This window comes from Rasamsonia emersonii, assembly GCF_000968595.1.
Source record: "Rasamsonia emersonii CBS 393.64 chromosome Unknown ctg1118621760004, whole genome shotgun sequence".
Lineage (NCBI taxonomy): Eukaryota > Fungi > Ascomycota > Eurotiomycetes > Eurotiales > Trichocomaceae > Rasamsonia > Rasamsonia emersonii.
This window is the reverse complement of record NW_013563283.1, coordinates 71,304-93,018: the sequence shown is the minus strand read 5'-3', so window position 1 is coordinate 93,018 and position 21,715 is coordinate 71,304. Positions and strand designations below refer to the sequence as shown.

Below are 21,715 nucleotides of genomic sequence, written 5' to 3'. Positions count from 1 at the left end.
TACCTATCCTATTACCTAGACGTTTTCTTTCCCTTTCCCGGCAGGTAGTGAGAGGACTCGGCAAGGACTCGATATGGATGTGATGGCGTTTGGTGTTGTGTTGTCTGATTCCGTCTTTTTTTTTTTCGGTTCTGCAAACTTGATATCCATTGATTGATTGGGTTTCTTGTCAATTGGGAGAGCAATGACAGAGGTTCACCATGAACGAACGAAGCAAACGAAGCATTTTTAACCTTTTCTTCTGTACTGTACAATTCACCTTGTGTCGTGTCTATTTTTCTCCTCCATTCATTCCCTGTATAGATAGATAGTGCGGCACTCACTGACACTCCCTGTTGGTGACTTGGTGTCCGAAATTTCTGAAACGGTAACCCATTATTGAATAATGGGTAGGGATCGATCGAATGAGACATGAGTATACATATTCATATTCCTATGCCACAATATCCATACATACGACCTAGACAGAAAGTAAAAAGTGAGGAATTATTTGATTTATCAAGTCCGACACGAAGAAATCCCCGTTTGATGAGCGCTCGTCTCCTCACCCATAACATCGACAAGCATAGCCATCCCCCCTGCCAGATGCCACATGATATGACAGTGAAAGAACCAGATACCAGGGTTGTCAGCCCGGAACCGGAGAACGGCGTATCCGCGTCGAGGGATCTGCACTGTATCGCGGAGGACGGCGCGGGTGAGGTCGTAGGGATCGGTATCCTCATCATTGTCATTGTCATTGCTGGAGAGTTCGAGGCCCGGAGGACGATTTTTGAGAAACGGATTGTATGATCCCCACCCTTGGGTGGATTCGTGGATTGCGACGATGTAGAAGTTGTGCCCGTGCTAGACGTATAAGTCAGAAACCAATATACTTCTTGTTATTCTTGCATGCTTTCTTAGAGGGTTTGTACCAAATGAAACGGATGAGCCCCCTCATCCAGATTGTTAACCACAAGATCGACCCACACCGGCTCCTCGCGCCCTGTCCTCGACACGGACACAGCAAACTGGTTCTCGTCCCACTTCTCGCGCGCAAGCCCGATCAGTGGCACCGGAGGATCGCTCTGCGGCCGCCAGGTCGTGCGGTTGAAGAACCCGTAAGGAACGTTGTGCAGGCGAGACAGCTTCTCGATCTTGGTGTAGACGACGTGCGTCTGTTGTGCTTTTGGGGGGAGGACGGCAAGGACGGAGCTTGCGGAGGGGATTTTTGTGATGTCAATAATTTGGGTTGGGTTTTGCTTTTCGCTTTCTAGCTCTTTTGTGAAGAAGCCTTCGGCGGTAGGATTTATCGACTGTTTGATAATGGGAAATACGTGCCGGGGAGTCAAGGCGGGATTGGGGTATTTGAAACACCTTCGCGGTGAGTCGGTCAATTTTGTATATTTATCAGACGTATGCGGTTTATTTTATGGTGACTCACCCCTGATCGAGATCCACCGTCAACGACGACCATTTCTCCCGAGTTCTTCCTGCTGGCTGCCGGAGAATAAAGTCCATGCGCTGTCCTGGGAACAGGATTCCGGCTGAGTTGACGTTGTCCTTCTCCAGCTGCGGCTCGACAGGAATCCCCCCGTCCAGCTGTATTAGCTCGAGCGTCTCCCGGGCAAAGGTCAGCGTGAATCCAGCCAGAGACCTAGTCCGGAGGATTCGTTAGCAGGGAAAAAAAAATCGTCTAATTGGATTGGCTTTCTCACCCGGTATTGACCACGCGGATTCGATACGTTGTTTTCGCATCCAAGAACAGTTTTGGGCGGTCGTCTGCCTCGCCAATGCAATCCACTGGCCGTGCTGGAACAGCCATGGAGCAGTTGAAGCGACCAGCGCCGTTGACGAGCACCGAGTCGGGAACGGGCTGATGACGCTGTCAGTGTTCTCACTCATATATATCCATGATCAATCGTGCGCACCTCATTGCCATACGATCCCGCCCGCAGATACCAAGCAGAGACTTCCTCTGCTGGGCGATGGTACCAGTCGCCAACCAGAAGCAAGACTTCCCGGTCGTATCCGTACTTGAAGCTGTCTGCTCCCAGCTGATCTTCGCGCGGCCACAGTCCGCGGATCCTGGGTTTGGGTGCAGGTTTATGAACCACCAGGCCCCCGTACAGCCCGTCCGCTCTTTGCGCAGCGGAGTGGGCGTGATACCAGAACGTGCCGCTCTGGTCGGGGGAGATAGTGAAGTTGTACACGAATGACTCTCTGTGGAGAATGCCGCATTGAGTGACTCCAATGACGCCGTCCATGGCATTGGCGTCTGGGTCCAGTCATTAGCCATTGATTAGGAAGACTTCTCATAGAAGGGAAAGTTATACCCCTCATATACAGCCCGTGCCAATGGAGCGAGATGGACTCGTCTTCCAGGTCATTATGAACAGAAATCACCAGCTTGTCGCCCGATCGTGCCTCGATGGTCGGACCGGGGAAAAGGTCTGCAAAAAGACAACACTCAGCTTGATTGATCGATTGCAGACAGCTAGCTACGACCCACCGTTGATCAAATACACCCGTTTCAGGACCCCGTCTGGACGACGATAGCCAGCGCTTATCCGCCAGTCTAGCTGGTGGGTTGTCGGTTCGCGATAGACATGCTCTTCTGGATGGAGATGCCACTCGGCAGTGAGGGTGTCATCTGCAATAGTAATGTCCTGAGACTGCGAAGAAAGATCATTATTCTCCTTGTGATATTGTTGTGCTGGAAACCATGGCCCAAGGAGAGGTACATCATTACCACCGACACTGGGATAGTAATAGATGAGTGAGAACAGGACAAAAATGCCGAAAAGAGGCAATATTAATAGCGAAAGGATCAGAAGACGTCGCTTTCGAGACTGCGCATTTGAAGAAGAAGATTCAGGATTGTTCTTCTTGATCCTCCTCGTCTCTGTCGGTGTTTTTTCTTCTGATGCCATGCGCTTTCGTCGTCGGCTTGGTTGCCTTTCCATATCCGTTCGATTCAATACCGAGATTCATTCGCTTTAATCTGAACGGTGGCTTATCTCGGTTGATGTGACATACTCTGTACAGAATGCCATAACCCTAATTAGTGCATGCAAGGTGGAGCGTTGCCAAGCCAGGGAGGAACTGTACAGTAAACATTTAGGACATGGCCCTAGGATCGTGCAACTATTATGGCACGGCACCGCCCACGCTGATGAAGAATTACCTACCTAGGCAGGTGAGTCGTCGAGTTTTTCAAGAAACGCTGTCAAGATCATTAATAATGAACCAGTAACTGCAATGCAGCTAGCTACCAGCCTAATGTCAGCGCGCAGATAGCTAAATTCCTTAGCGGGTGGATCTGCAGCTTCAACGGCCAGATAGCAGATCCCTTTCCATGCACGTGCCCACCAAAGCAGCTCCTCCTTGCTGCAGCCTGCCGGCTTCTCCGCACTCACGTTGCGCACGCCTTATCGAATAATGTAACCCTGCTCTGGGCCCTGGTCCAGGCATGATGGAGGGCATTTTAGCGGGTTGGATCCCCTCGACCACCGTGGTGATGGATCTTCTCCATCACGAACGACAGGCACGTGGAAGGGTCCGTCTCCATCCAGCTTTTATATTATAATAATGCTCGAGCTAGGGCATCGATTGACTCGTCGAGGAGGATCTGACTGATATGACCTTTCCCTTTATCCGAGCTCCGAAGACCTAAATAAATAAATATCGTCGTCTTCTACCAGCTCACCTTGACCGGTGTAGTGGCCTGCTCTGCTGGGCAAGTTTCACTCTCCACCACAGCAACCAGTATTGATCGCATACTATGGCCATCATGCTAGGCCTCGTCCTGGGTCTGCTCATTGCGAGTGGCCCGGTGTACGCAGGGTCGCTGAAGGACATCGAGCATGTGGTGATTTTCATGCAGGAAAACAGATCCTGGAACAGTGTAGGTCTTGTCGAGTCGGGAAAAAAAAAGTAAATGTATTGGCTGTATTGACTATTCTTTAGTATTTTGGAACCATGGCCGGGGTCAGAGGATTCAACGATCCCAACGTCCAGGTCAATCCTGATGGATTGCCCGTGTGGTACCAGTCTGTGCCAGCAGCCGCCAGAGATTAGAGAATTGAATGCTGATTTCTGACTTCTTGTCCAGACAAGTTGATCCAGACATGTCCAACAAGACCAAGACCCTCTTGCCGTGGTATCTGGGATATCTGGGCGGTGACTGGCCCGAAGCCATCCAGTGCATGGTGGCCGGAGACAACGGCTATCAAGACAACCATGCCGCATTGAACTCGGGCCTGAACAACCACTGGGCCAGGAACAACACCCCGTGGAGCTGGGGTTACCTCAAGCGAAGCGATATCCCCGTCCAATTCGCTATTGCTGAAGGCTGGACGAGTGGCGACATGTATCAGGTCTGAGAAAGCCCTTCTCTTTTCGTTCTGGTCGTTTTTCTTCTTCACCGTTAGCTAACATCTGCAAAGGAGGGCCAAGTCACGGCCACCAACCCGAATCGTGTCACCTTGGTCAGTGGCTCTATCAATGCTCCTGGCAGTCCTCAGAGCCCCGACCAAGGAGGTGTCTATATCGACAACAATGAGACTCCAGGTGTGATGGCTCCTTGATCGATCCCCCATTGGCACCCGCTAATCATGTCAATTGTCGACCAGGCTGTGAGAAGCCTAATGTGTCCTGCTACCCGCTCAAGTGGAAGACCATCTATGAATTCTACGAAGAGGCTGGGGTCTCGTGGCAGGTCTACCAGGACACAGACAACTTCGACGATAACCCTCTCGCTTGGTTCGAGCAGTTCCAGAACGCGCCCAAGGGCTCTGCCCTGGCTCAAAAGGGCATGTCGTACGTCGGTCTCGACACTTTCTATGACGCTGCTGCTAAGGGGGATCTCCCTCAGATCAGCTTCATTGTCGGGCCCATGGAGCTGTCTGAGCATCCTCCGTACATGCCCAAGGACGGCGCTTGGCTGCAGCAGCAGGTTGTCAACGCGGTGGTCAACAGCCCGAAATACAACTCGACCGTGCTGATGATCAGCTACGATGGTAATTTGCCCATGACTCGCAGATCTGGAGGTCGGTTGCTGACGGCTGAATAGAAACTGGTGGTTTTGGTGATCACGTCCCCCCGTTCCACTCCCCTCCAGGCACGCCCGGCGAATGGATTGAAGATCCTCTGGGCTACTTTGGAGACGTCTTTGTCGGGCCAGGTATGCAAACCGATTTTGTCCTGCAGCACCTCACTGTACTCACGACTCTGCAGGTTTCCGAGTGCCGTTCTACATCATCTCCCCGTGGACCCGCGGCAACCGGGTGTTCACCGAGAGAGCGGACCACAACTCCCAGATCCTCTTCCTTGAGGAATGGCTGACGGCCAAGGGATACCAGAACGTCAAGACGGATCAGATGGTGGCTTGGCGCCGCGAGCACATGTCCAACCTGGTCAACGCGTTTGATTTCGACCACGTGAGCCTTGCCACGATACCTTTCTGCATCGATCAGTCATCTTGACTAACATGGGACGAAAAACAGCCCGACTACAGCATTCCGTCGATCCCCAAGGCGCCTGAGCCTCACGTGAATTCCAACGGCGGCTGGGACGGAACGGCCCTCTGCGAGGCGCAGCACCCCAACACGCGGCCTCCCGTGCCATATGGAGAGCAGAACATCACGACTGCGTTGGACTTTGAGGAGGGTTTCAAGGAGGTTGTCGGGTATCTGACCGAAGGGCGCTATCTCGTCTTCGAGAAGGACGGAGTCGCACTGACGAACCCATCCGCGAACGCCAATGGAACGGGACAGGTGACCGTCAGCCGCGCGACCAAGGACCACCGCAGCAAGAACCAGCGCTGGGTGATCCACTACACGCGGGGCGAGGAGAGCGGCATCTTCAAGGTGTCGAGTGCCCTGGACGGGCGATACATCGGCGCGGAGGGCCGCCTGCTGCCGTCAAGTCAGCAGGCTCAGGCCGCTGACGTGCGGATCTCGTTCCTGGGGAATGGCAACGGGTACACTGTGCAGTATGCCGATACCAATTCGTCTGTCGTCGACGTTGGCAACGAGGGCGTTGTCACCAACGATGCACGAAACAAACCGACGGGCTTCAAGATCTGGAGTGTTTCGTACCACGACTAGTCGCCAGGCAGAACGTATTCGTCATTGGCTTTCTTTGCTTTTTTTTTTCGAGTCAGTTATGATGTCCATGATCCTGTTTGTATAGAGATTAGAAGAGATCGATTGCACGTACAGTACATAATTGATGGACCATCCATATCTCCAGGTCCTTGCATATTCCCATTGAGAGCAGACGCTTTTGCTCTGAAATTAGTAGGAGGTGCGCCTTCCTTTCACACGGTGGACAGTAGCCTGGCACGTGAGCACGCAGTACTGTAGAGAATTGAAAAGACAAACTCGCCGTCCCAATCAATCAATGGCCATCATGGTTCTTCCTTTCCACTTCCTTCCATCCTCTTGGAATTATTATGAAATAGCTTTCCCTTCATTCGTGGCACGGGTATCTAAAATACAATATTTCAGGCAGCTCCATCAGACGAGCTTCACGGTGGTCTGCGTTCACGTCAGGGCCTCTACCACAGCAGCTCCCACTGGATGACGTATAGCATCACGACAGGCCCGCCAATGAAATGACAACGAACGGTGAAGGTACAGCTTGCAGTTCCAACGCTTATCTTGAATCTGACGTCTGGGGTGCTTATCATGGAGCCAGCGTCGCCAGAGCCAATCGCTTGGTGGCCGCGTCGCCGGTCGCTGGGCTAGCCGCATCCCTAGCGACAACGGACGGTGGCTCCGTCCAGTTCCTGCACGCTGGGATCCTGGGGTCGAGCAGTGCAGCAGGCGGTATTTTCACGTGTCTATGGAGTCGCGAGAGATGGCTGTTGAAGATCGCAGGGCAATCCGGACCAGGTTGTCCCACAAGAAACAGAGTACTTACTGTTACTGTTACTGTCCTTCCTTCTGCGCTGGCTCTCCGCCCACACAACAGCGATCGGCGGTCCCGCCAAGATCGGCCTGAATATCAGATTGTGCTGCTACAGTGCATACTCCGTACGAGTCTACTGCTGCCGCTCCAGCTCCTGCCTCGTCCGCCATCGCAGCCGTCAACAACAACGCTTCCAACACTCTTTCCCGTTGCAGTTCGGGACCGGTGGGGGACGCACGGATCCGGCAGGCCAGAAAAAAGTCAACGAAGGAAGGAGCGACCAACGGCCATCGGCAACCGCGGCACCCCACCCGGGTGGCGCTTTCCTCGCTGGCGAGCTATCAGAGAGTCAAACAACCACCCTCTGCGCTCGCGTGCGCACTTTCTGCTGCTGAATTTCCATGTTTCCCCCTCGTCACTCCACGGAACCGGCTGTGTACATTCGCTGTCCTCTGCAGGGACGCCTTTCTCGTGCTGTATAGAGGGTTTCGACCGCCTTGCCGGGGGGAGATGCCGACTTTGCCCAACGACGATAAAGGCCCCGACCCGGAGCGTCGAGATGGTTCTGCAGGTACGTTGACATTGCATTGGACGCGTAGTTATAAAGTCTCGTGTTGCTGCTTTTTTTAAGTATTGTTTCGATGTAGAATGTGTGATGCTGGTGTGCCGGCGACTTGTTTGAGTGGCTTTTCTTTTTTTTTTCGGATTGCTTTGTTTTTTTTTCCTGCTGTCCTAAAGAAGAATCCCCATAGTTTTATTGCTACCCATTGTCGTATCCTACACAACTGTCTGCGTGCTTGTGTGTCCTCGTTGATACATTCCGGCTGACTGAAGCAGAAGGTGATTCCACGGCCGTAGAGAATGCCCCATCTCACCCACACTCACAGGCCAGCAGTGGGGATAATCTAGCTCCCGTCAAGGAGTCTCGGAGCTCCAAGCAGTTTCGCGCCAGTGTCGGCAAAAGGATTGCAGCACGCTCCCCCGTGCTGCAGCCTTCGCCAGTGCTGTCGCTTCGCAGCCAGATCTCGGATCTGAAGTTGGATTCGCTGGCTGACGAGGACGACGAGTCTAGGTCGGAGCACACATTGTTCGCTCAAGTCCTGGACTGGCTGCGCCAGGAGCAGGCCAAACGGAAACCCAATGGGGCGGACACTTCCTCAACGGCTGCTCCCGAAGGCGAGGATAGCAGCTCGAGGCAGTCTCAGGCCTCAGACGGGGTCATGGCTCTTGACAAGCTGGAGAAAATCCTTCTCCAATATGCCGCGACAATGAAAGATCCTTCTCATGCTGGATCCAAGCGTTCGATTCGGCGCCGCCCAAGCCGTCACAAAGGGCTCCGGAGAGGCTCTGCTTCAGATTCGGACCATCTTGATTACGAGCCCATTGCTCCGAGCGTGGATGCTGTCTTGGATAATTCCAAGACCCTTGGCTACTCGGGTGGTGCCGCGGGTGACGACGTTGGAGGGGATCACGAACAGCAAATCAAACGAGCCAAGGAAGAGCATTGGCTCGTTTTCAAGTCTGAAATCCTTCGGTTAACTCATACCTTGAGGCTCAAGGGATGGCGTAGAGTGCCGATGGAGTGCAGTAAAGATATGGACGTGACTCGCCTCAGCGGTGCCCTGACGAATGCCGTTTACGTCGTCGTTCCTCCAAAGAATATCCCGCCTCCCAAGAATCCGGATGGCACACCTAATCTGGCGCCCAGAAGACCTCCTCCGTAAGTGGTTTGCGCCTTGTTTATCATTCAGGGTGGCTGACATACCACAGCAAACTACTTCTTCGTATTTACGGCCCTCAGGTGGATCATCTCATCGATCGAGACCACGAGCTGCAGACCCTGCGTCGGCTGGGAAAGAAGAACATCGGCCCTCGCGTTCTTGGGACGTTCAAGAATGGCCGGTTTGAGGAGTACTTCAACGCAAATCCGCTGACGGCGCGAGAGCTACGGATCCCCGAGACGTCCAATCAGATTGCAAAGCGCATGAGGGAACTGCATGACGGCATCGAACTCCTCGAAGAGGAACGAAATGCAGGCCCGTCTGTCTTCCGAAACTGGGACAAATGGGTTGAGCGCTGTGAGCAGGTCATCACCTGGCTCGACAAGGAGATTATGTCCAAGGAGAACGAACGCAAGATGAAGTCAGAACCGTGGCGCAGGCGAGGCCTCGTATGCGGAGTGCCGTGGCCTGTCTTTCGGAAGGCCTTTGAAAAGTACCGAAAGTGGCTTACGGATTACTGTGGTGGTGCGCAGGAGATCAACAAGCAGCTGGTCTTTGCGCATAACGATGTAAGAGCCCATGTCTTCTGTCTATTTTTGATCGTCGACTGACTTGTCAGACTCAATATGGCAACCTCCTTCGACTTGAACCTGGCGAAGAGTCTCCATTGCTTTTGCCGGCCAACGAGCACAAGCAGCTGGTTGTGATCGATTTCGAATATGCCTCAGCGAACACTCCGGGCATGGAATTCGCCAACCACTTTGTAAGTTTCGTTTCGTCCTGGACGAACCTGTCCTATACTAATCTGGTTTTAGACGGAATGGTGTTATAATTATCATGCCGAGAGGCCCTGGGCCTGCAATACCCGCGCTTATCCAACACCCGAAGAACAACACCGCTTCATTTCGGCCTACGTGCATCACCATTCGCACCTTGGTGGTGTTTCGCCGGAAATCTACCCGTCGTCAATTAGCACCCCACGGCTGGCACCTTTCTCGCTGGACGCACCTGCCATGAGCCTTCCGTCGGGATCCTCGTCTGCCGAAGCCGAGAGGCTCCAGGAGGAGGCTGCAGAAGCCGAAGTGCAGCACCTCATGCGGCAGACGAGATTGTGGCGGGTGGCCAACTCGGCGCAGTGGGTGGCATGGGGGATTGTCCAGGCCAAGGTTCCTGGCATGGAAGAGGCATTGGCAGCGGCAGCGGCCAAAAAAGCGCCGAATCCGATACTGCGGCGTCGACAGAGCCGACAGAGCCATCGACGACAGAGCGTCCTGCTTCACCGGCTGCCCCGGAAGAAGCAGAGGTCACCGAAGTGGACGACAACGAATTCGACTATCTCGCCTTTGCCCAGGACCGTGCCTTGTTCTTCTGGGCCGATCTGCTGTCTCTGGGACTGATCCGAGAAGATGAGCTGCCGGCAGAGTTGCGGGAGCCGATCAAGGCGCGGATCGTCAACTACTAATTCTGACCAGTAGCCGTACTACGAGAGCGACGTTTGCGGTTGAAGATAGAAGAAAAGAGCGGTTTGTTTTGTTCTGTTTAATTACGGTACCGCACAGTTGTCGAGATGAATAAGAATTATCAATAGTCGTATCTATCCGGTTTTAACTCTACTGTCATCTACCTTCCTCTGCCTATTTTCTCTCTCAAATAAATCCATCCGCCTTTGCAAAATACTGGCTGACTTGGCATACATACATGCACAGCGGATACCCCTACCTCTACCCCTTCCTTTATTATCATCAGCATCTTTCTTCAATTCTTTCACCCTCTCCCCCCTCTCGTCTCGTCTCGTCTTTGTTTCTCTCTTCTTCTGTCACCATTATTTCCTAATGCAATGCAATGCTCATGGACTGCGTACATACATACTACTACTAGTCTAGTCTAGTACAGGTAATACAGGTACAGTTAGGTAGTTACTACTTACCTAGGTACTGTACATGTACTGTATATATTACTTGGTCTGAATTGAATAGATTGAGTTTGATCAGAATGAGAGAAGGAAAGTTGCTGCCAAAAAAAAGAAAAGAAAAAAAGAAAAAAAAATTGGATCGAGATGAATGGATAAATGGTCATCATTATCATTCATTCACTCATCTATTCATTCATGTATGGTAAGTTTGTTTGTATACACGTATACACGTATGAAAGTTTGCGTCGTTATCGTCGTGATCGCTCATGAGTAATTAATAAATACTGTCTCCTCTCGTCTCGTCGAGATATAGAATCATTTTCCTTGATGAACTCCCTACTCAAGTCCAGCTAGTCCGTGGCCTCCCCTCCGCGATTCTACCCGCCGCTGCGTCTCCTTCTTGGCGGCCTCGATCCACTCATTGTACGTGCCGTCTTTCACCTTCATGTCGACAACCCCCTTCAGGACCTCGCCGATGAAGCCGACAAAGTTGGCCCGCCGCAGCGCGTTCTCCCACGCCCAGGCGCGCCGCTTGCGCTCCTCGCGCTCCAGCAGCTCCGTGTCGCCCGTCTCGCGCGCGCGGATCCGCAGGTCGCGCACCACCGCCATCAGGTTGAACCGGATCTCGCCCTCCGGGTACCGCTGGATCCGGCGCTGGATCACCTCGATGACCTTCTCGGGGAAACTGTCCACGTCGCACGGCCCGTGGCTAATGGGGAACGGCTGCAGGCCGTCCAGCTCGTAGAGCACGCCGTTGACGGGCGTGTAGGCGATGAAGTGATACACATCCGCGTCCTCGTCGGCGGCCGTGCGCTGTGTCTCGTCGACGAAGGGCGACGCCCGGGCGAACGCGTTGTGCGCGGTGCGGATGACCTCCGAGTTGGACAGCGCCTCGCCGCGGAGGTCGGAGGGGAAGCCCGTGGTGAATTCCTTGAACGAGGCCAGCTCGGATCCGATGTCGATGGGCACGGGCGTCGACGCGGCGGTGTCTTGGTTGAGGATCACGGAGAGGATGGCCTGCGTGCCGCAGGCGTTCTGGATCGTCTGCCCGGCGAAGAAGACGCCGTTGTCGGCCGCGTTCTGGTCATAGGTGCCGTCCGGAGGGGCGGTCGCGTCGCGCGATTGGCCTCCAATCCACTTGAAGAGGAAGATGACGCCGTAGACGGGGCTGTCGCAATGTCACTCAGTATTGTTCTTCCAGCCGACGCAGTCAAACCCACCTTAGCGAACGTATCGTATCGGCATCGAGCGACACCAGCTCTTCAAACTGCACGCCTTTGACGCCGAGGTTCTCGATCAACGAGGTGAAGACGCCCTGCAGATGACAAAGTCAGCTCCTCCTGCACTGAGTAAGAATTCGGAATGAGGGAATCACCTCGTCGGACTCGATCGTGCTCCAGCCCCCGCCGTCTGCCATTGCAGTAACTATTCACAATATGCACCTGTGCTGATACCTAAGTAGGTAGGTAGGTATTGGTTGCTGCCGTATCGACAGCCGTTGATTCAAATATCGAAGACAATAAATCCCCGGAATTGGACGCCCCCAGCAAAAGGTATGATATGTCGTCCAATTCCCAGAGCAAAGGGAGCTGTGAGCTGTAAGCTGGTTCAAGGCGAAAAGCGCAGCGCGGGCGATGTCATTTCCCTTCCTTCTGTTTTGGTCCTGCCCGCGGGCTAATCCCGAAAGGGGAATATTGATAGCGCCCTCGGTGCAAACATGCAAACAGGCTGCAAATGGTGCAAACTGTGTCTAGACTCAATTCAGTACATTGTTACAATCGATATCTGAATACAGAGTATCTGGATGATCTAAATACGCATGATAATTCCTCGCAATCGCATCGAGACAGCCTTACGAATCAGTCTACTAGAAATCAACCAACAGTGCCTCCGACGCTGCGACATTGAACGTCGCCATGCCGTTGTCCACGGCATATTTTTCCACCACTTCGCTCCCCTGGATCACACAGGTTCCATTGGCGAACGTCAGCCCAGCGATCGTGATATTTCCGCCCTGATCAACCCGTGCCGTCGCGGCGTTTCCAGTCAACCGTCTTGCAGAGGCAGTCGACGATGGGATACCGCTCAGTGTGACGCTCACCGAGTCCCGAGTCCCCGTCGTGTAGTACTCCGAGTTGTATAGCAAGGCGCGGATCGGTTTGCCGGCTTCGTTGTAGACGGTGTACACGGCGTATGGGCTGTCACCGGCGTCGAGTTGGGCGAGTCGAGATGCACCGCTCAAGGTCAGGGCGGCCGTGTACGCGCCATAATATGGGGCCCCCATGTCATAGCGACCCCACCAGCAGTATTGGCCTGGAGGAACTGAATTAGCCGGTGTCTGAAGTGACGTGCAGCTGGCTAGACTCACAGTTGCCAATCGTGCCTTGGTGGAAAAAGAGTTGCTGTGACGAGGTAAGTCTTTGACCGGGCAGCTGGCCTGGGTGCGAGTCACCTTCGCTCCTAAGATCACCGCCTGCATCACGTAGTCCAGAATCCAGAGAGCAGCGCCATACGTGGGACTGATCCCACCGCCTCCCCCGGTTGCTTTCAGCAAAGAATAGCCGTTAGTCTGAAATTTCACAAGGAGAAGCTTCGGGTTAATTGTACCGGAATTCGTCTCTCCAAAAACAAAAGGAACATTCTTGGAATCCGCCGCAGAAACATCCGCCGCAAAGCCAACTACACCCTGGACAATAGCAGAATGATTCATCAGCTGCGGCAAATTCGCCGTCGAGGCGGACTGCGGGTAGTAATGGTCGCAGAAGGACTTGACGTACGGTGCCGAGTCGCCTTCCTTGGGCGCCAGCTCTGCGATGTTCCACTCATCGCTTCCGAAGAAGACACCCGCTTGGATGATGGCCGTCTTGTCGAGGGCTGTTCCGACGGATTTCTGCCAGGAGACCTGCGATGCGGCGTCTGCTGCGGGGGTCCAAGCGCTGGAGTTTGCGATCGGGTCTGAGGAAGTGTAGACTGTAATTCGTTCAGGTCAGACTTCTGCGTGTAAAGAAATACTAGACGTGAAGCCTGGCTGGCTTACAGTTCGGCTCGTTGCCAAGCTCGATCGCGTACAGCTTCTGTATTTTCGACACTGCCACGTGGGCAGCCTCGATGGTGTTGGTGATGTTGTTGAGACGTCTGTTGAGTCCTGATACAGCCTGTTAATAAAAACCATTCTATAGAAAAGTAGAATTGACAGCCCTACCAATCGTTACAGACCCGTCGTAATCTCCAGCCAACTCCATAAATGAAGGCCCAAAAGTCAACGACGTGGGCGCGTCCGAAGGCGACGAGACCGAGTACGACACCGGCGTAGCCAGGGAACTGTTGTACGTTGCGCGATCCCTACAATCAGACGTCAAAAAAAAAAGTTAGCACATCTCATCATTCTTGAAAAATATAGATAGATAGAGGAGGATAGAGGAGGTAAACTCACTGCGTCGTGCCCCCAATCCGTATCGGCGGACTAGTTCCTCCTGCGGCATCTTTCAGATTCTCGAGACAGACATTCGTCGCCGGCACGCCTTGGAAGTACTCCGGAAACGCGAAGAACTCGAATCTGACGTTATAAAAAAGTCAGTACTGTAAATCTTTCAGTTATAATGTAAATCACGACAAGGTCATCAACTCACGAAACTCCGACAGGAGCGGGGTCCAAAATCCCGCTCGCATTCGACGGCACCGAGGAGGGGATTGTGAAGGATAGACTTGTTGCTGTTGCTGAGGTGAGCAATCCCAGAAGGACTGGGGCAAGAATTTGGCGAGGATGAATGTGCTTTGGAGGAGGCATTTTTGATAATTTCTTTCTGTCTAGATAGGAATGCGTTTCTGAGGAACGGTACGTATACGTATCTCCTTCAATTCTTGGATATCATGGAATGAATGACCATGGCATTGCCGGCAGTGAAGCGATACTCGAGAAATAAATACGTGTATATATATCATTATCCCGAGAAAGAGGACCCTGCATCATTGTCATCGGGACTTGGGTGTAATTATAGCCATGTACTCCGTACGGAATATCTCCATGTTTGTTTGTGGAGGTAATTAACTACTCCGTACCTACTACCTACCTACTTAGGTAAACCCCAAGTCAGGCGGGGGAGTTAGGTAAGTACCTACTTTTTCAAGTTTAGTGACCATGTGATGTTACCCTGTATGGTTAGGCTTCTCGCCGCTTTGTTGAATATTGGATTACTCACGTAGTGCGCTTTTCCGAAAAGTGCTAGCGCAGTTAGCACCTACCTTGTCACGGTTAAGAGGCTTCCATCTCTTTGCGTACCAACTAGTTGCATAATCCATGGAGCTATCCAAGACACGTTCGTTCGTCCAACAGCTCCATCGATTTTATTGACTTGATTTGATCCTTCCATCAAGGGATTAGTCAAAATCGCTTAGCATGCGCATTCGCCCGCCTTCCAAAGTGCATCCCACTAGAGATAGACATGTCGACGCCACAGGCGCGGAATGGCATAGAGAGTGCGACGGCCGGTATGACTCTCGATGAGATGCTCACCAAGTACCCAAAGCGTCAGGTCGAACAAGCCGTGACCCAAAGGAAGTACAAGGAGTATGGAAAATTCCTTCCCTATTATATGAACGTTTGACTTAACCTCTTGGTGTTTATTAGAGGTAGAGAGCGGACGATCCGCCAGTTTGAAGAACAGATCCGTCAAGGAATTAATGCTGAAACATGTAATGAAGGACTAGAGAACTTATTGAAAACTACTCCTCCAGCGCCACCGCATGGATTTATACTCCTGTTTCCGAAAACCCATGTCTGTCTCTAATAAATAATATAATATAGGGTCGATCCAGAAGAACCTGAAGACTTAGACGAGGACGTTCAATGGCGCATGCGTGTTATCAAGTACACATATCGCGATGTAGAGGACATCGATGATGGGGAACTGAAGAATCGGGATGCAGTGCTGAGAGCCTACCGTCAACGTGAGTTGAAGGTAGATGACAAGATCACAGTGTGGTTTGCAGGACACCTGACAATGGGTCCATTGTCACGCAATAATTTCGATTTCCAACATGTCATCGACAACATACCAAAGTGGACGGAGCAGTTTGGACCGGGTCGTATCTGGATTGAGGATGTATGTCATCATGATAATATGATATTATAAGATGTGAAAGTTCTGATGGGTTTAACAGCCTTCTCCTGCGATCGCAAAAATGCAGTCGGCGGCTATTATGCCGTTTAACGAGCATTCACACCACATGGTCTGTTAAATTACATCAACTACTTTAATTTGTCTGGTTCTCATTCAATGTAGTTCGAACTTAGGGCTCGTTTGATAGGATCAGCACAATTTACATTCCTGCGTAACATTCTGGATGATACAGGTTCGACATATCTTGAACTATTCCGTGATGATGACTGCCAATGGCTTAGCCTTACCCGAGGCTGCCATTTCTGGATGCCCAATGTGCTATTGGATACTGCAAACGGTCTAGTGACAAGGCGCTCAATCGAACTGGAAGTACAGCTTGTTGTAAATGGAGCTCCCTTTGGAAACATTACTCGAGTCAGGGCCACTATCACTCCTGGCTTTGGGGGGGACCAGTTGCGCTGCTCGGGAATGTTTCTTCGCAACCAGCTCTTCACCGCTACTAGCCCGTACGGCCAAGGTGTGTTGTATATCTCGGATCGGAAAACGGGTGTGACGCAACCTCTTCCGGCAGCCTAGCTTGCTCTTACCGTCACTACAATACTAGCTGCTGGTATAAGGGGACGATTACATGATTAAAGTTACTCAGAAACTCCATAACACACAGCAAGATGTCTCACGACCTCGCATATTCCACCTCCACCCGCTCGACCTTTTCCTGCGCTTTCGTGTCCAAAATCTCCTCCGCAACCGGATTGACCTTGCCAATCGTCGCGTCCTTGCCATCGAACAGGAGAGCGATCTGCTCCAGACTGGGGCCTTTGGTCTGTTGATAGAAAAAAAAAGATCAGTCAGTCTCTATCTAACCACGAAGAGATGGGAATGTCTGCTGGTGCTTTCTCACCTCGATGAAGAAGATGTAGATGACTACTAACTGCACAAGAATCCACCCTACGTAGAAGAAGTAGAACTTCCACGCAAAGGCGTCGATTCCGAGCGGGTTCACGTAGTTGTTGAATGCGCCACAGGCACCGGTCAGGAGCCAGAAAAGGGCCATGCCTTTCGCACGAAGAGTGTAGGGGAGGATCTCAACCACTGTTAGTTCAAAAGTTAGTGTGTTGCTACTACATACGAATGGAGTATGGACCTTACCATACACCATCATCGCGCCCGTCCAGCCCAGATTGTGGACTGCATTATACAGGTAGATAAAAGCCACAGTGGCATACGAGGCCGACTGGCTCTTGGTCTCGACATAAGTGCCCGTCGTAGCGGTGATGATCGAGAAAACGAGCCACATGAGCGCCATACTCCAGATCATCAGCGGCCGTCTCCCGACTCTGCCGGGCAGAAACGCAAAGGCCACCGAGCAGGCGAAGCTGAACATCTGGCTCGTCGCGGTGATCAGCGTCGTGTCCAGCTGCGTCGTGATCCCCGCCGAGTTGAGCATGCTGCCCAGGTAGTACGACACCAGGCCGTTGCCGGACCACTGCTTGCAGATGCCGCACCAGATCAGGATGAACGAGCGCCACCGGTTCCCGCGCGTGCTGAACAGCGTCTTCCAGGACGTCTTCTTGCTGGCGATTTCGAGCTCGATCGTCTTCTGGATCTCTTCGAATTCGTAGCGAACCACTGCGTCGTCCGGGTTGCCAGCTCCGTGGTACTTGATCAGCGTCTGCAGGGCTTTTTCTTCTTTGCCGACACTGACTAGCCATCGCGGAGACCTGGATCAGATAGGTCAGTGTCAGTCGCTATCAGATACTCGCAGACTGGCTACTCACTCAGGAAGGATCAGTGCTCCGATCATAATGGCGATCGAGGGCAGGGCCTGGATGATCGTTGGCGTTCTCCACGCCCTACGCGAGCAGTCAGCATGAATATGGATATACAGACGTCAAATAAGTGTGTTCTGACCATGTACTCGCCAACCGAAACGACCCAAACGTCACCCACGACGCCAGGATAGCGCCAGCACTGTACGTCGTATTCGACATGGCGGTCGCCGTCGCCCGATGCGCCGGATACGCCAGCTCAGCCATGAAAACAGGGCCAATGGCAGCGACAATAACGCCGCCGATGCCCAGGAGCAGTCTGCCAGCAATGAAAGCGCCGTCGCTCTGCGTGGCCGTGCACACGACGACGCCGACCAGACACAATACCGAGCCGAAGTGCAGACTGATGCGCCGGCCGAAGCGGTCGGATACCCAGGCGATGAAGATCACGCCGGCAACATTACCGACCCAGTATGCGGCGCTGAATGCGCCGAGCAGGCTGCCGTGAGGGTGGTTGAAGTCTACGATGGAGCACAGTGTCAGTAGGAAGAAGGAACAAGGAGAATTCGAGTTGAATTCAAGAAAAAAAAAACAAACAGGTGCGAAAGAGGAAAGGAGAGAGGTAGTAAGTACCATTCTGCCACCGTTTGAGTTGCTGAACATTGTTGATCAGCGAAGCGTCATACCCCTGCGTGAACTCGCTGAACAGGAGGAAGAAAAGACCGAAATTCAACGGCCGCAGGCCAGGGTCCTTGTACCATGGCACGGTCTTGTTGTTGAGCGGCGTAGTGGCCTCGAGGGCGCGGCGATCTGCGGTGCTCTGTTCTGCTTTCCACAGCATTGTATATATCAATGCAGTTCTTCAGAAAAAGAATTGATGCTGTTATGACGGTCTCAGGGGAAGTAAACGGCCACGTACATATGTACGCGTGTACCAAGGCGAGTGAGCTCAGCTCTTCCAGCTGGGCTAGCTCCATCTAGATGGAATTCTAGCCCATACACCGCACCTCTCCAGTCTCCGCACATAATTAGCTCAGTTCATTAAGCCAGGGACGAGCACACCATTTCGAAAGGCAAGTGGGGAAGATCACGTTGCGTGGGGGATTCTCCGCAATTTCCCCGGACCCCAGCCTTCGGGTTCGGTCTAGCTCTGGCCGAGAGAGATACTCGGGATACGTAAGCACTTTCATTTTATCGAGACGAGTCAGCGGACTGGATGCATGTACGTGCACTTCAACAAAGTCGAGTTTCACTGTAGTTTGGTACAGCAGTAAACAAATCATCCTGTCGTAGAACAGGTATATATATACCCGTTGAAAACTAACTAATAGCGAAATCCATCACAACGACCTTCCGATCTGTATTGTCTGCAGGCTCTGTCCTTGTGAAAATTGACAGCATCTGACGACCGTCCCGTTGGTATACATCCAAGTGCGGCTCCCCAGAGAATCCATTATCAGTCCATAGAATTTGGTACGTTGGCGCTTCTCCGTCCAGCTGTGCACCCACGATCGTCAGCGTGTCGTCGCGATTGCCTGGCAGGGCGAAAAACAGCGTGTCCGTGTCCAACGACGCGACAACAGCCCCTCGTGCGCCTGTATTTGTTGGTCGAGGTCCGGGGAGAGCGCATCGGCTCCATTGACCTAATTTTTGTCAGTTGCCTTTTGTTCGCCGCTTTATTCTCGAGAGAAGACAGGACATACGAACCTGTTGATCTTCGGTAGTAATGGATCCACACTTCCCGTTCCCTGTTCAACACATGGAAGCCGCCTTTTCGGTCCACGGCCTGCGCTTCCTGATTCATGATGCCGCTGTTCATGGGGATATCAAATACGATCAGCCCGTTGGCATCAGGGTAGATGCTTTCGCCCTGCCGCAACGACGCGAGGACCTGGCCCTCCGAGTTGAGGAACGTTTCTCCCATGTCATCGCTGTATGCGTAGAACAGATTGTAGTTGTTCTCCGGCCCATTGGGCCCGGCATTGGCCTTGTGTCTAGTCGAGTTGGGATCGTGGACACCTTCATACTCGATGAAGTGGCGGTAGGTGCCCGAGACGTGAATCCGACCGTGAGCATAATCGATACCATTGGTGTAAGGGCTATTCTCCTGCCCTGTGAGGAATTGTCCCAGGTATGTATATTCATGGGTAGTGCTCGTGTACTTGAAAAGAAGCTCGGAGCCGGCGCCGGCCCTGGAATGAGTACTGGTCAGATTTCTACGGCTTCACTTATGTGTTTTATGATTTGTACTTACATGCCAACCCGGTAAGCCAGAAGAAGGTCATTCTCGACGGAGAGAAATCGAGGATACGTGACTTCTCTAAAAAGAGATTCCGGACAGGTGGAACTGGGCAAGTGATGTAGAGTCGGCCCAAACAGAGCTGGAGTCCATGAGAAAGCATCTGGTTGGTTTGCTACACCCTCTATTGACACGCGAAATCGTAATCTAATTGTAGTCAAATAGTGTCAGCGGGTTAGAGTTGGAGGAGAATATCAGGATGGCAATCATCAATATCAAGACGGGTTACGCGATGCATGGCAAGAGACACACCGGTCACAATGATGGTCGAACGAGACGTGGATCGTCCCATCTCCAGCACAGATGCCTATGGAGATGGTGTTATGACCATCGTCGACAGTCTGCTCGTAATCGCGAAAAGTCAATGTCTCCCAGGATGGCGATGGGCCATCAGGGCGTCTTCGGCTGATATTCACCAGTAACGGACCACCAGACACCCGGTCGTCCTTGTTAGAGTAGAAGCATACATACTGCCAACCGCGGTAGGAGAGGATGGCGTTCTGCTGGAAGGAATTGGCGTTGATGCGGTGCTGTCGTTTGGCGTCGAGCGCCAGGTCGGACGACGAGACCAGCTGCAGCATGGCGATTCGTTGCAATAGACTTGGAGGAGGTGTGTGGCTAGTAGATTTCGTCCATGATAGTGACATATGTAGGTTAAGCATGTGATAACCCGTGAGAGATAGGCAGGTCGGGGTCAATTTCACCGAGACTGCAAGCCCGTCTCCTGATTGGTGCGAAATTTACTGCATGGCACATGTCAACCTGTGAGAATTGAATATACGTCACAATTAAAGTATTTCCACTGTCTATTTCTCGGATTCTATTAATACTGCTGGGGTACATTCTGACCGTGTCTACTCCGTACTGAATGGTTGTCATGGCCTTCCCCACGGTACCTGATCTTTCCCGATCCGGAAAATCATTCTCCCAACGAAGTTGGATCACGCCAACTTTGGTGTACTGCCTGAACAGTAGTTCGAAAGCGTTCCTCATGGCGAAATGAGTGGATAGAATGAGTAATAGGACGTGATGACATTTCTCTAAGACAGACTGAGATGTTGGATAAGTGTCGACCTGGGAGAGAGAAAGAGTAGAGTACCTCGTCTTCGAAAGAAGATAGTCGATGAAGTGAGAGCTGAGCTCAGGATGCAGAGATGGAAGAAACAGAAGAAGGAGCTCAAAGAACGTTACGGGGCTATTCTATTAAATGGAAAGAGCTGTCGTTGAGTGTCTGGCAGGGCAACTGATTGTTGCCAGGCATCATGAAACACATGATTTCAGGTTGATACAGTTCAAGAGAAGAGAGGATGTCGAGTAATACAAGATAGGTAGAATAGGATAGACTGGGAAGAGAACCATGCCCACATTAGTTTTTAGTTAATATCCCATTCCTTGTCCATCTCGAACTTGTCCTCCAGACAATGTACAGTACAGTGCATCCATACATTAACTAAGCACGCTCATTTGACTCCTTCGCCCAGAGACTTCCTTAACCAGACTTCAAAATTTCTCCAGTTCGCAAAGTCAAACACTTGTCGACAAAAAGATAGCTTCTACATTGATCAGATGCGATGTGGTATATTTCGTCCAAGTCGTTTCGCTAAGACCCCGAAATAACCCATCCTAGACTCGTAACCATCCAACGTATATTGTAGATAAAAACAAAAGCCAGAAGCATCACAAAACGACATCTGTGGGTATCTCCCATAACCATACCTTTTATTGTACGATTCACTAGTCCGTCGCAGACCCTGGTGAATTTAAGGATAATCTAGCCACCAGCCTGGCAAATCGCTGTAAACTAAAGCGTGCAGAGACGAAACACAGACGGCAACTGTGCCATCTGGTAGAGGTTTGATCTAGGCGACGTCAGACCTCTTCGGGTTCACATGTACGGTCCACTGTCTGGAAAGGACCGACTTTGCCGCGCAGGCACAGCAACCCTGGAGCTTCCACGCAGTGGTGGAACGCTAGAAGAACTCAGCCCACAATCTTGCAAG

At 52.1% G+C, this 21,715-nt stretch overlaps 6 protein-coding genes across 6 annotated transcripts; 3 read left to right on the top strand and 3 right to left on the bottom strand.

Annotated features, from left to right (window-relative positions):
* Positions 1 to 498: 498 nt before the first annotated feature.
* T310_1858 (Ferro-O2-oxidoreductase) lies at positions 499 to 3,453 on the bottom strand (the record flags this gene model as incomplete). The annotated part of the gene is made up of 9 exons (XM_013475285.1): positions 499 to 846; positions 915 to 1,356; positions 1,424 to 1,636; positions 1,698 to 1,855; positions 1,911 to 2,257; positions 2,492 to 2,739; positions 3,019 to 3,084; positions 3,171 to 3,205; positions 3,352 to 3,453. The coding sequence occupies 9 exons, from the start codon at positions 3,451 to 3,453 to the stop codon at positions 499 to 501; spliced, it is 1,959 nt and encodes a 652-aa protein (XP_013330739.1).
* Positions 3,454 to 3,763: 310 nt separating this feature from the next.
* On the top strand, positions 3,764 to 6,089 carry T310_1857 (Phospholipase C; the record flags this gene model as incomplete). Its single annotated transcript, XM_013475284.1, has 8 exons — positions 3,764 to 3,886; positions 3,949 to 4,031; positions 4,094 to 4,358; positions 4,428 to 4,551; positions 4,614 to 5,000; positions 5,054 to 5,164; positions 5,218 to 5,420; positions 5,487 to 6,089. 8 exons carry the CDS (start codon positions 3,764 to 3,766, stop codon positions 6,087 to 6,089), a joined length of 1,899 nt encoding a protein of 632 aa, XP_013330738.1.
* Positions 6,090 to 6,393: 304 nt separating this feature from the next.
* T310_1856 (Choline kinase) lies at positions 6,394 to 10,077 on the top strand (the record flags this gene model as incomplete). Its single annotated transcript, XM_013475283.1, has 7 exons — positions 6,394 to 6,468; positions 6,575 to 7,465; positions 7,647 to 8,614; positions 8,665 to 9,184; positions 9,235 to 9,378; positions 9,431 to 9,750; positions 9,810 to 10,077. The coding sequence occupies 7 exons, from the start codon at positions 6,394 to 6,396 to the stop codon at positions 10,075 to 10,077; spliced, it is 3,186 nt and encodes a 1,061-aa protein (XP_013330737.1).
* A 786-nt stretch (positions 10,078 to 10,863) lies between these two features.
* On the bottom strand, positions 10,864 to 14,314 carry T310_1855 (Ubiquitin hydrolase; the record flags this gene model as incomplete). Its single annotated transcript, XM_013475282.1, has 10 exons — positions 10,864 to 11,695; positions 11,748 to 11,842; positions 11,903 to 11,952; positions 12,046 to 12,277; positions 12,407 to 12,865; positions 12,896 to 13,497; positions 13,565 to 13,672; positions 13,730 to 13,848; positions 13,961 to 14,083; positions 14,157 to 14,314. The coding sequence occupies 10 exons, from the start codon at positions 14,312 to 14,314 to the stop codon at positions 10,864 to 10,866; spliced, it is 2,778 nt and encodes a 925-aa protein (XP_013330736.1).
* Positions 14,315 to 14,969: 655 nt separating this feature from the next.
* Positions 14,970 to 18,397, top strand: T310_1854 (uncharacterized protein; the record flags this gene model as incomplete). The annotated part of the gene is made up of 12 exons (XM_013475281.1): positions 14,970 to 15,094; positions 15,332 to 15,629; positions 15,688 to 15,756; positions 15,810 to 16,164; positions 16,265 to 16,494; positions 16,588 to 16,719; positions 16,849 to 17,304; positions 17,356 to 17,546; positions 17,611 to 17,954; positions 18,016 to 18,041; positions 18,090 to 18,258; positions 18,315 to 18,397. The coding sequence occupies 12 exons, from the start codon at positions 14,970 to 14,972 to the stop codon at positions 18,395 to 18,397; spliced, it is 2,478 nt and encodes an 825-aa protein (XP_013330735.1).
* A 339-nt stretch (positions 18,398 to 18,736) lies between these two features.
* T310_1853 (uncharacterized protein) lies at positions 18,737 to 20,296 on the bottom strand (the record flags this gene model as incomplete). The annotated part of the gene is made up of 4 exons (XM_013475280.1): positions 18,737 to 19,059; positions 19,124 to 19,620; positions 19,671 to 19,862; positions 19,968 to 20,296. 4 exons carry the CDS (start codon positions 20,294 to 20,296, stop codon positions 18,737 to 18,739), a joined length of 1,341 nt encoding a protein of 446 aa, XP_013330734.1.
* Between the last annotated feature and the right edge of the window lie 1,419 nt (positions 20,297 to 21,715).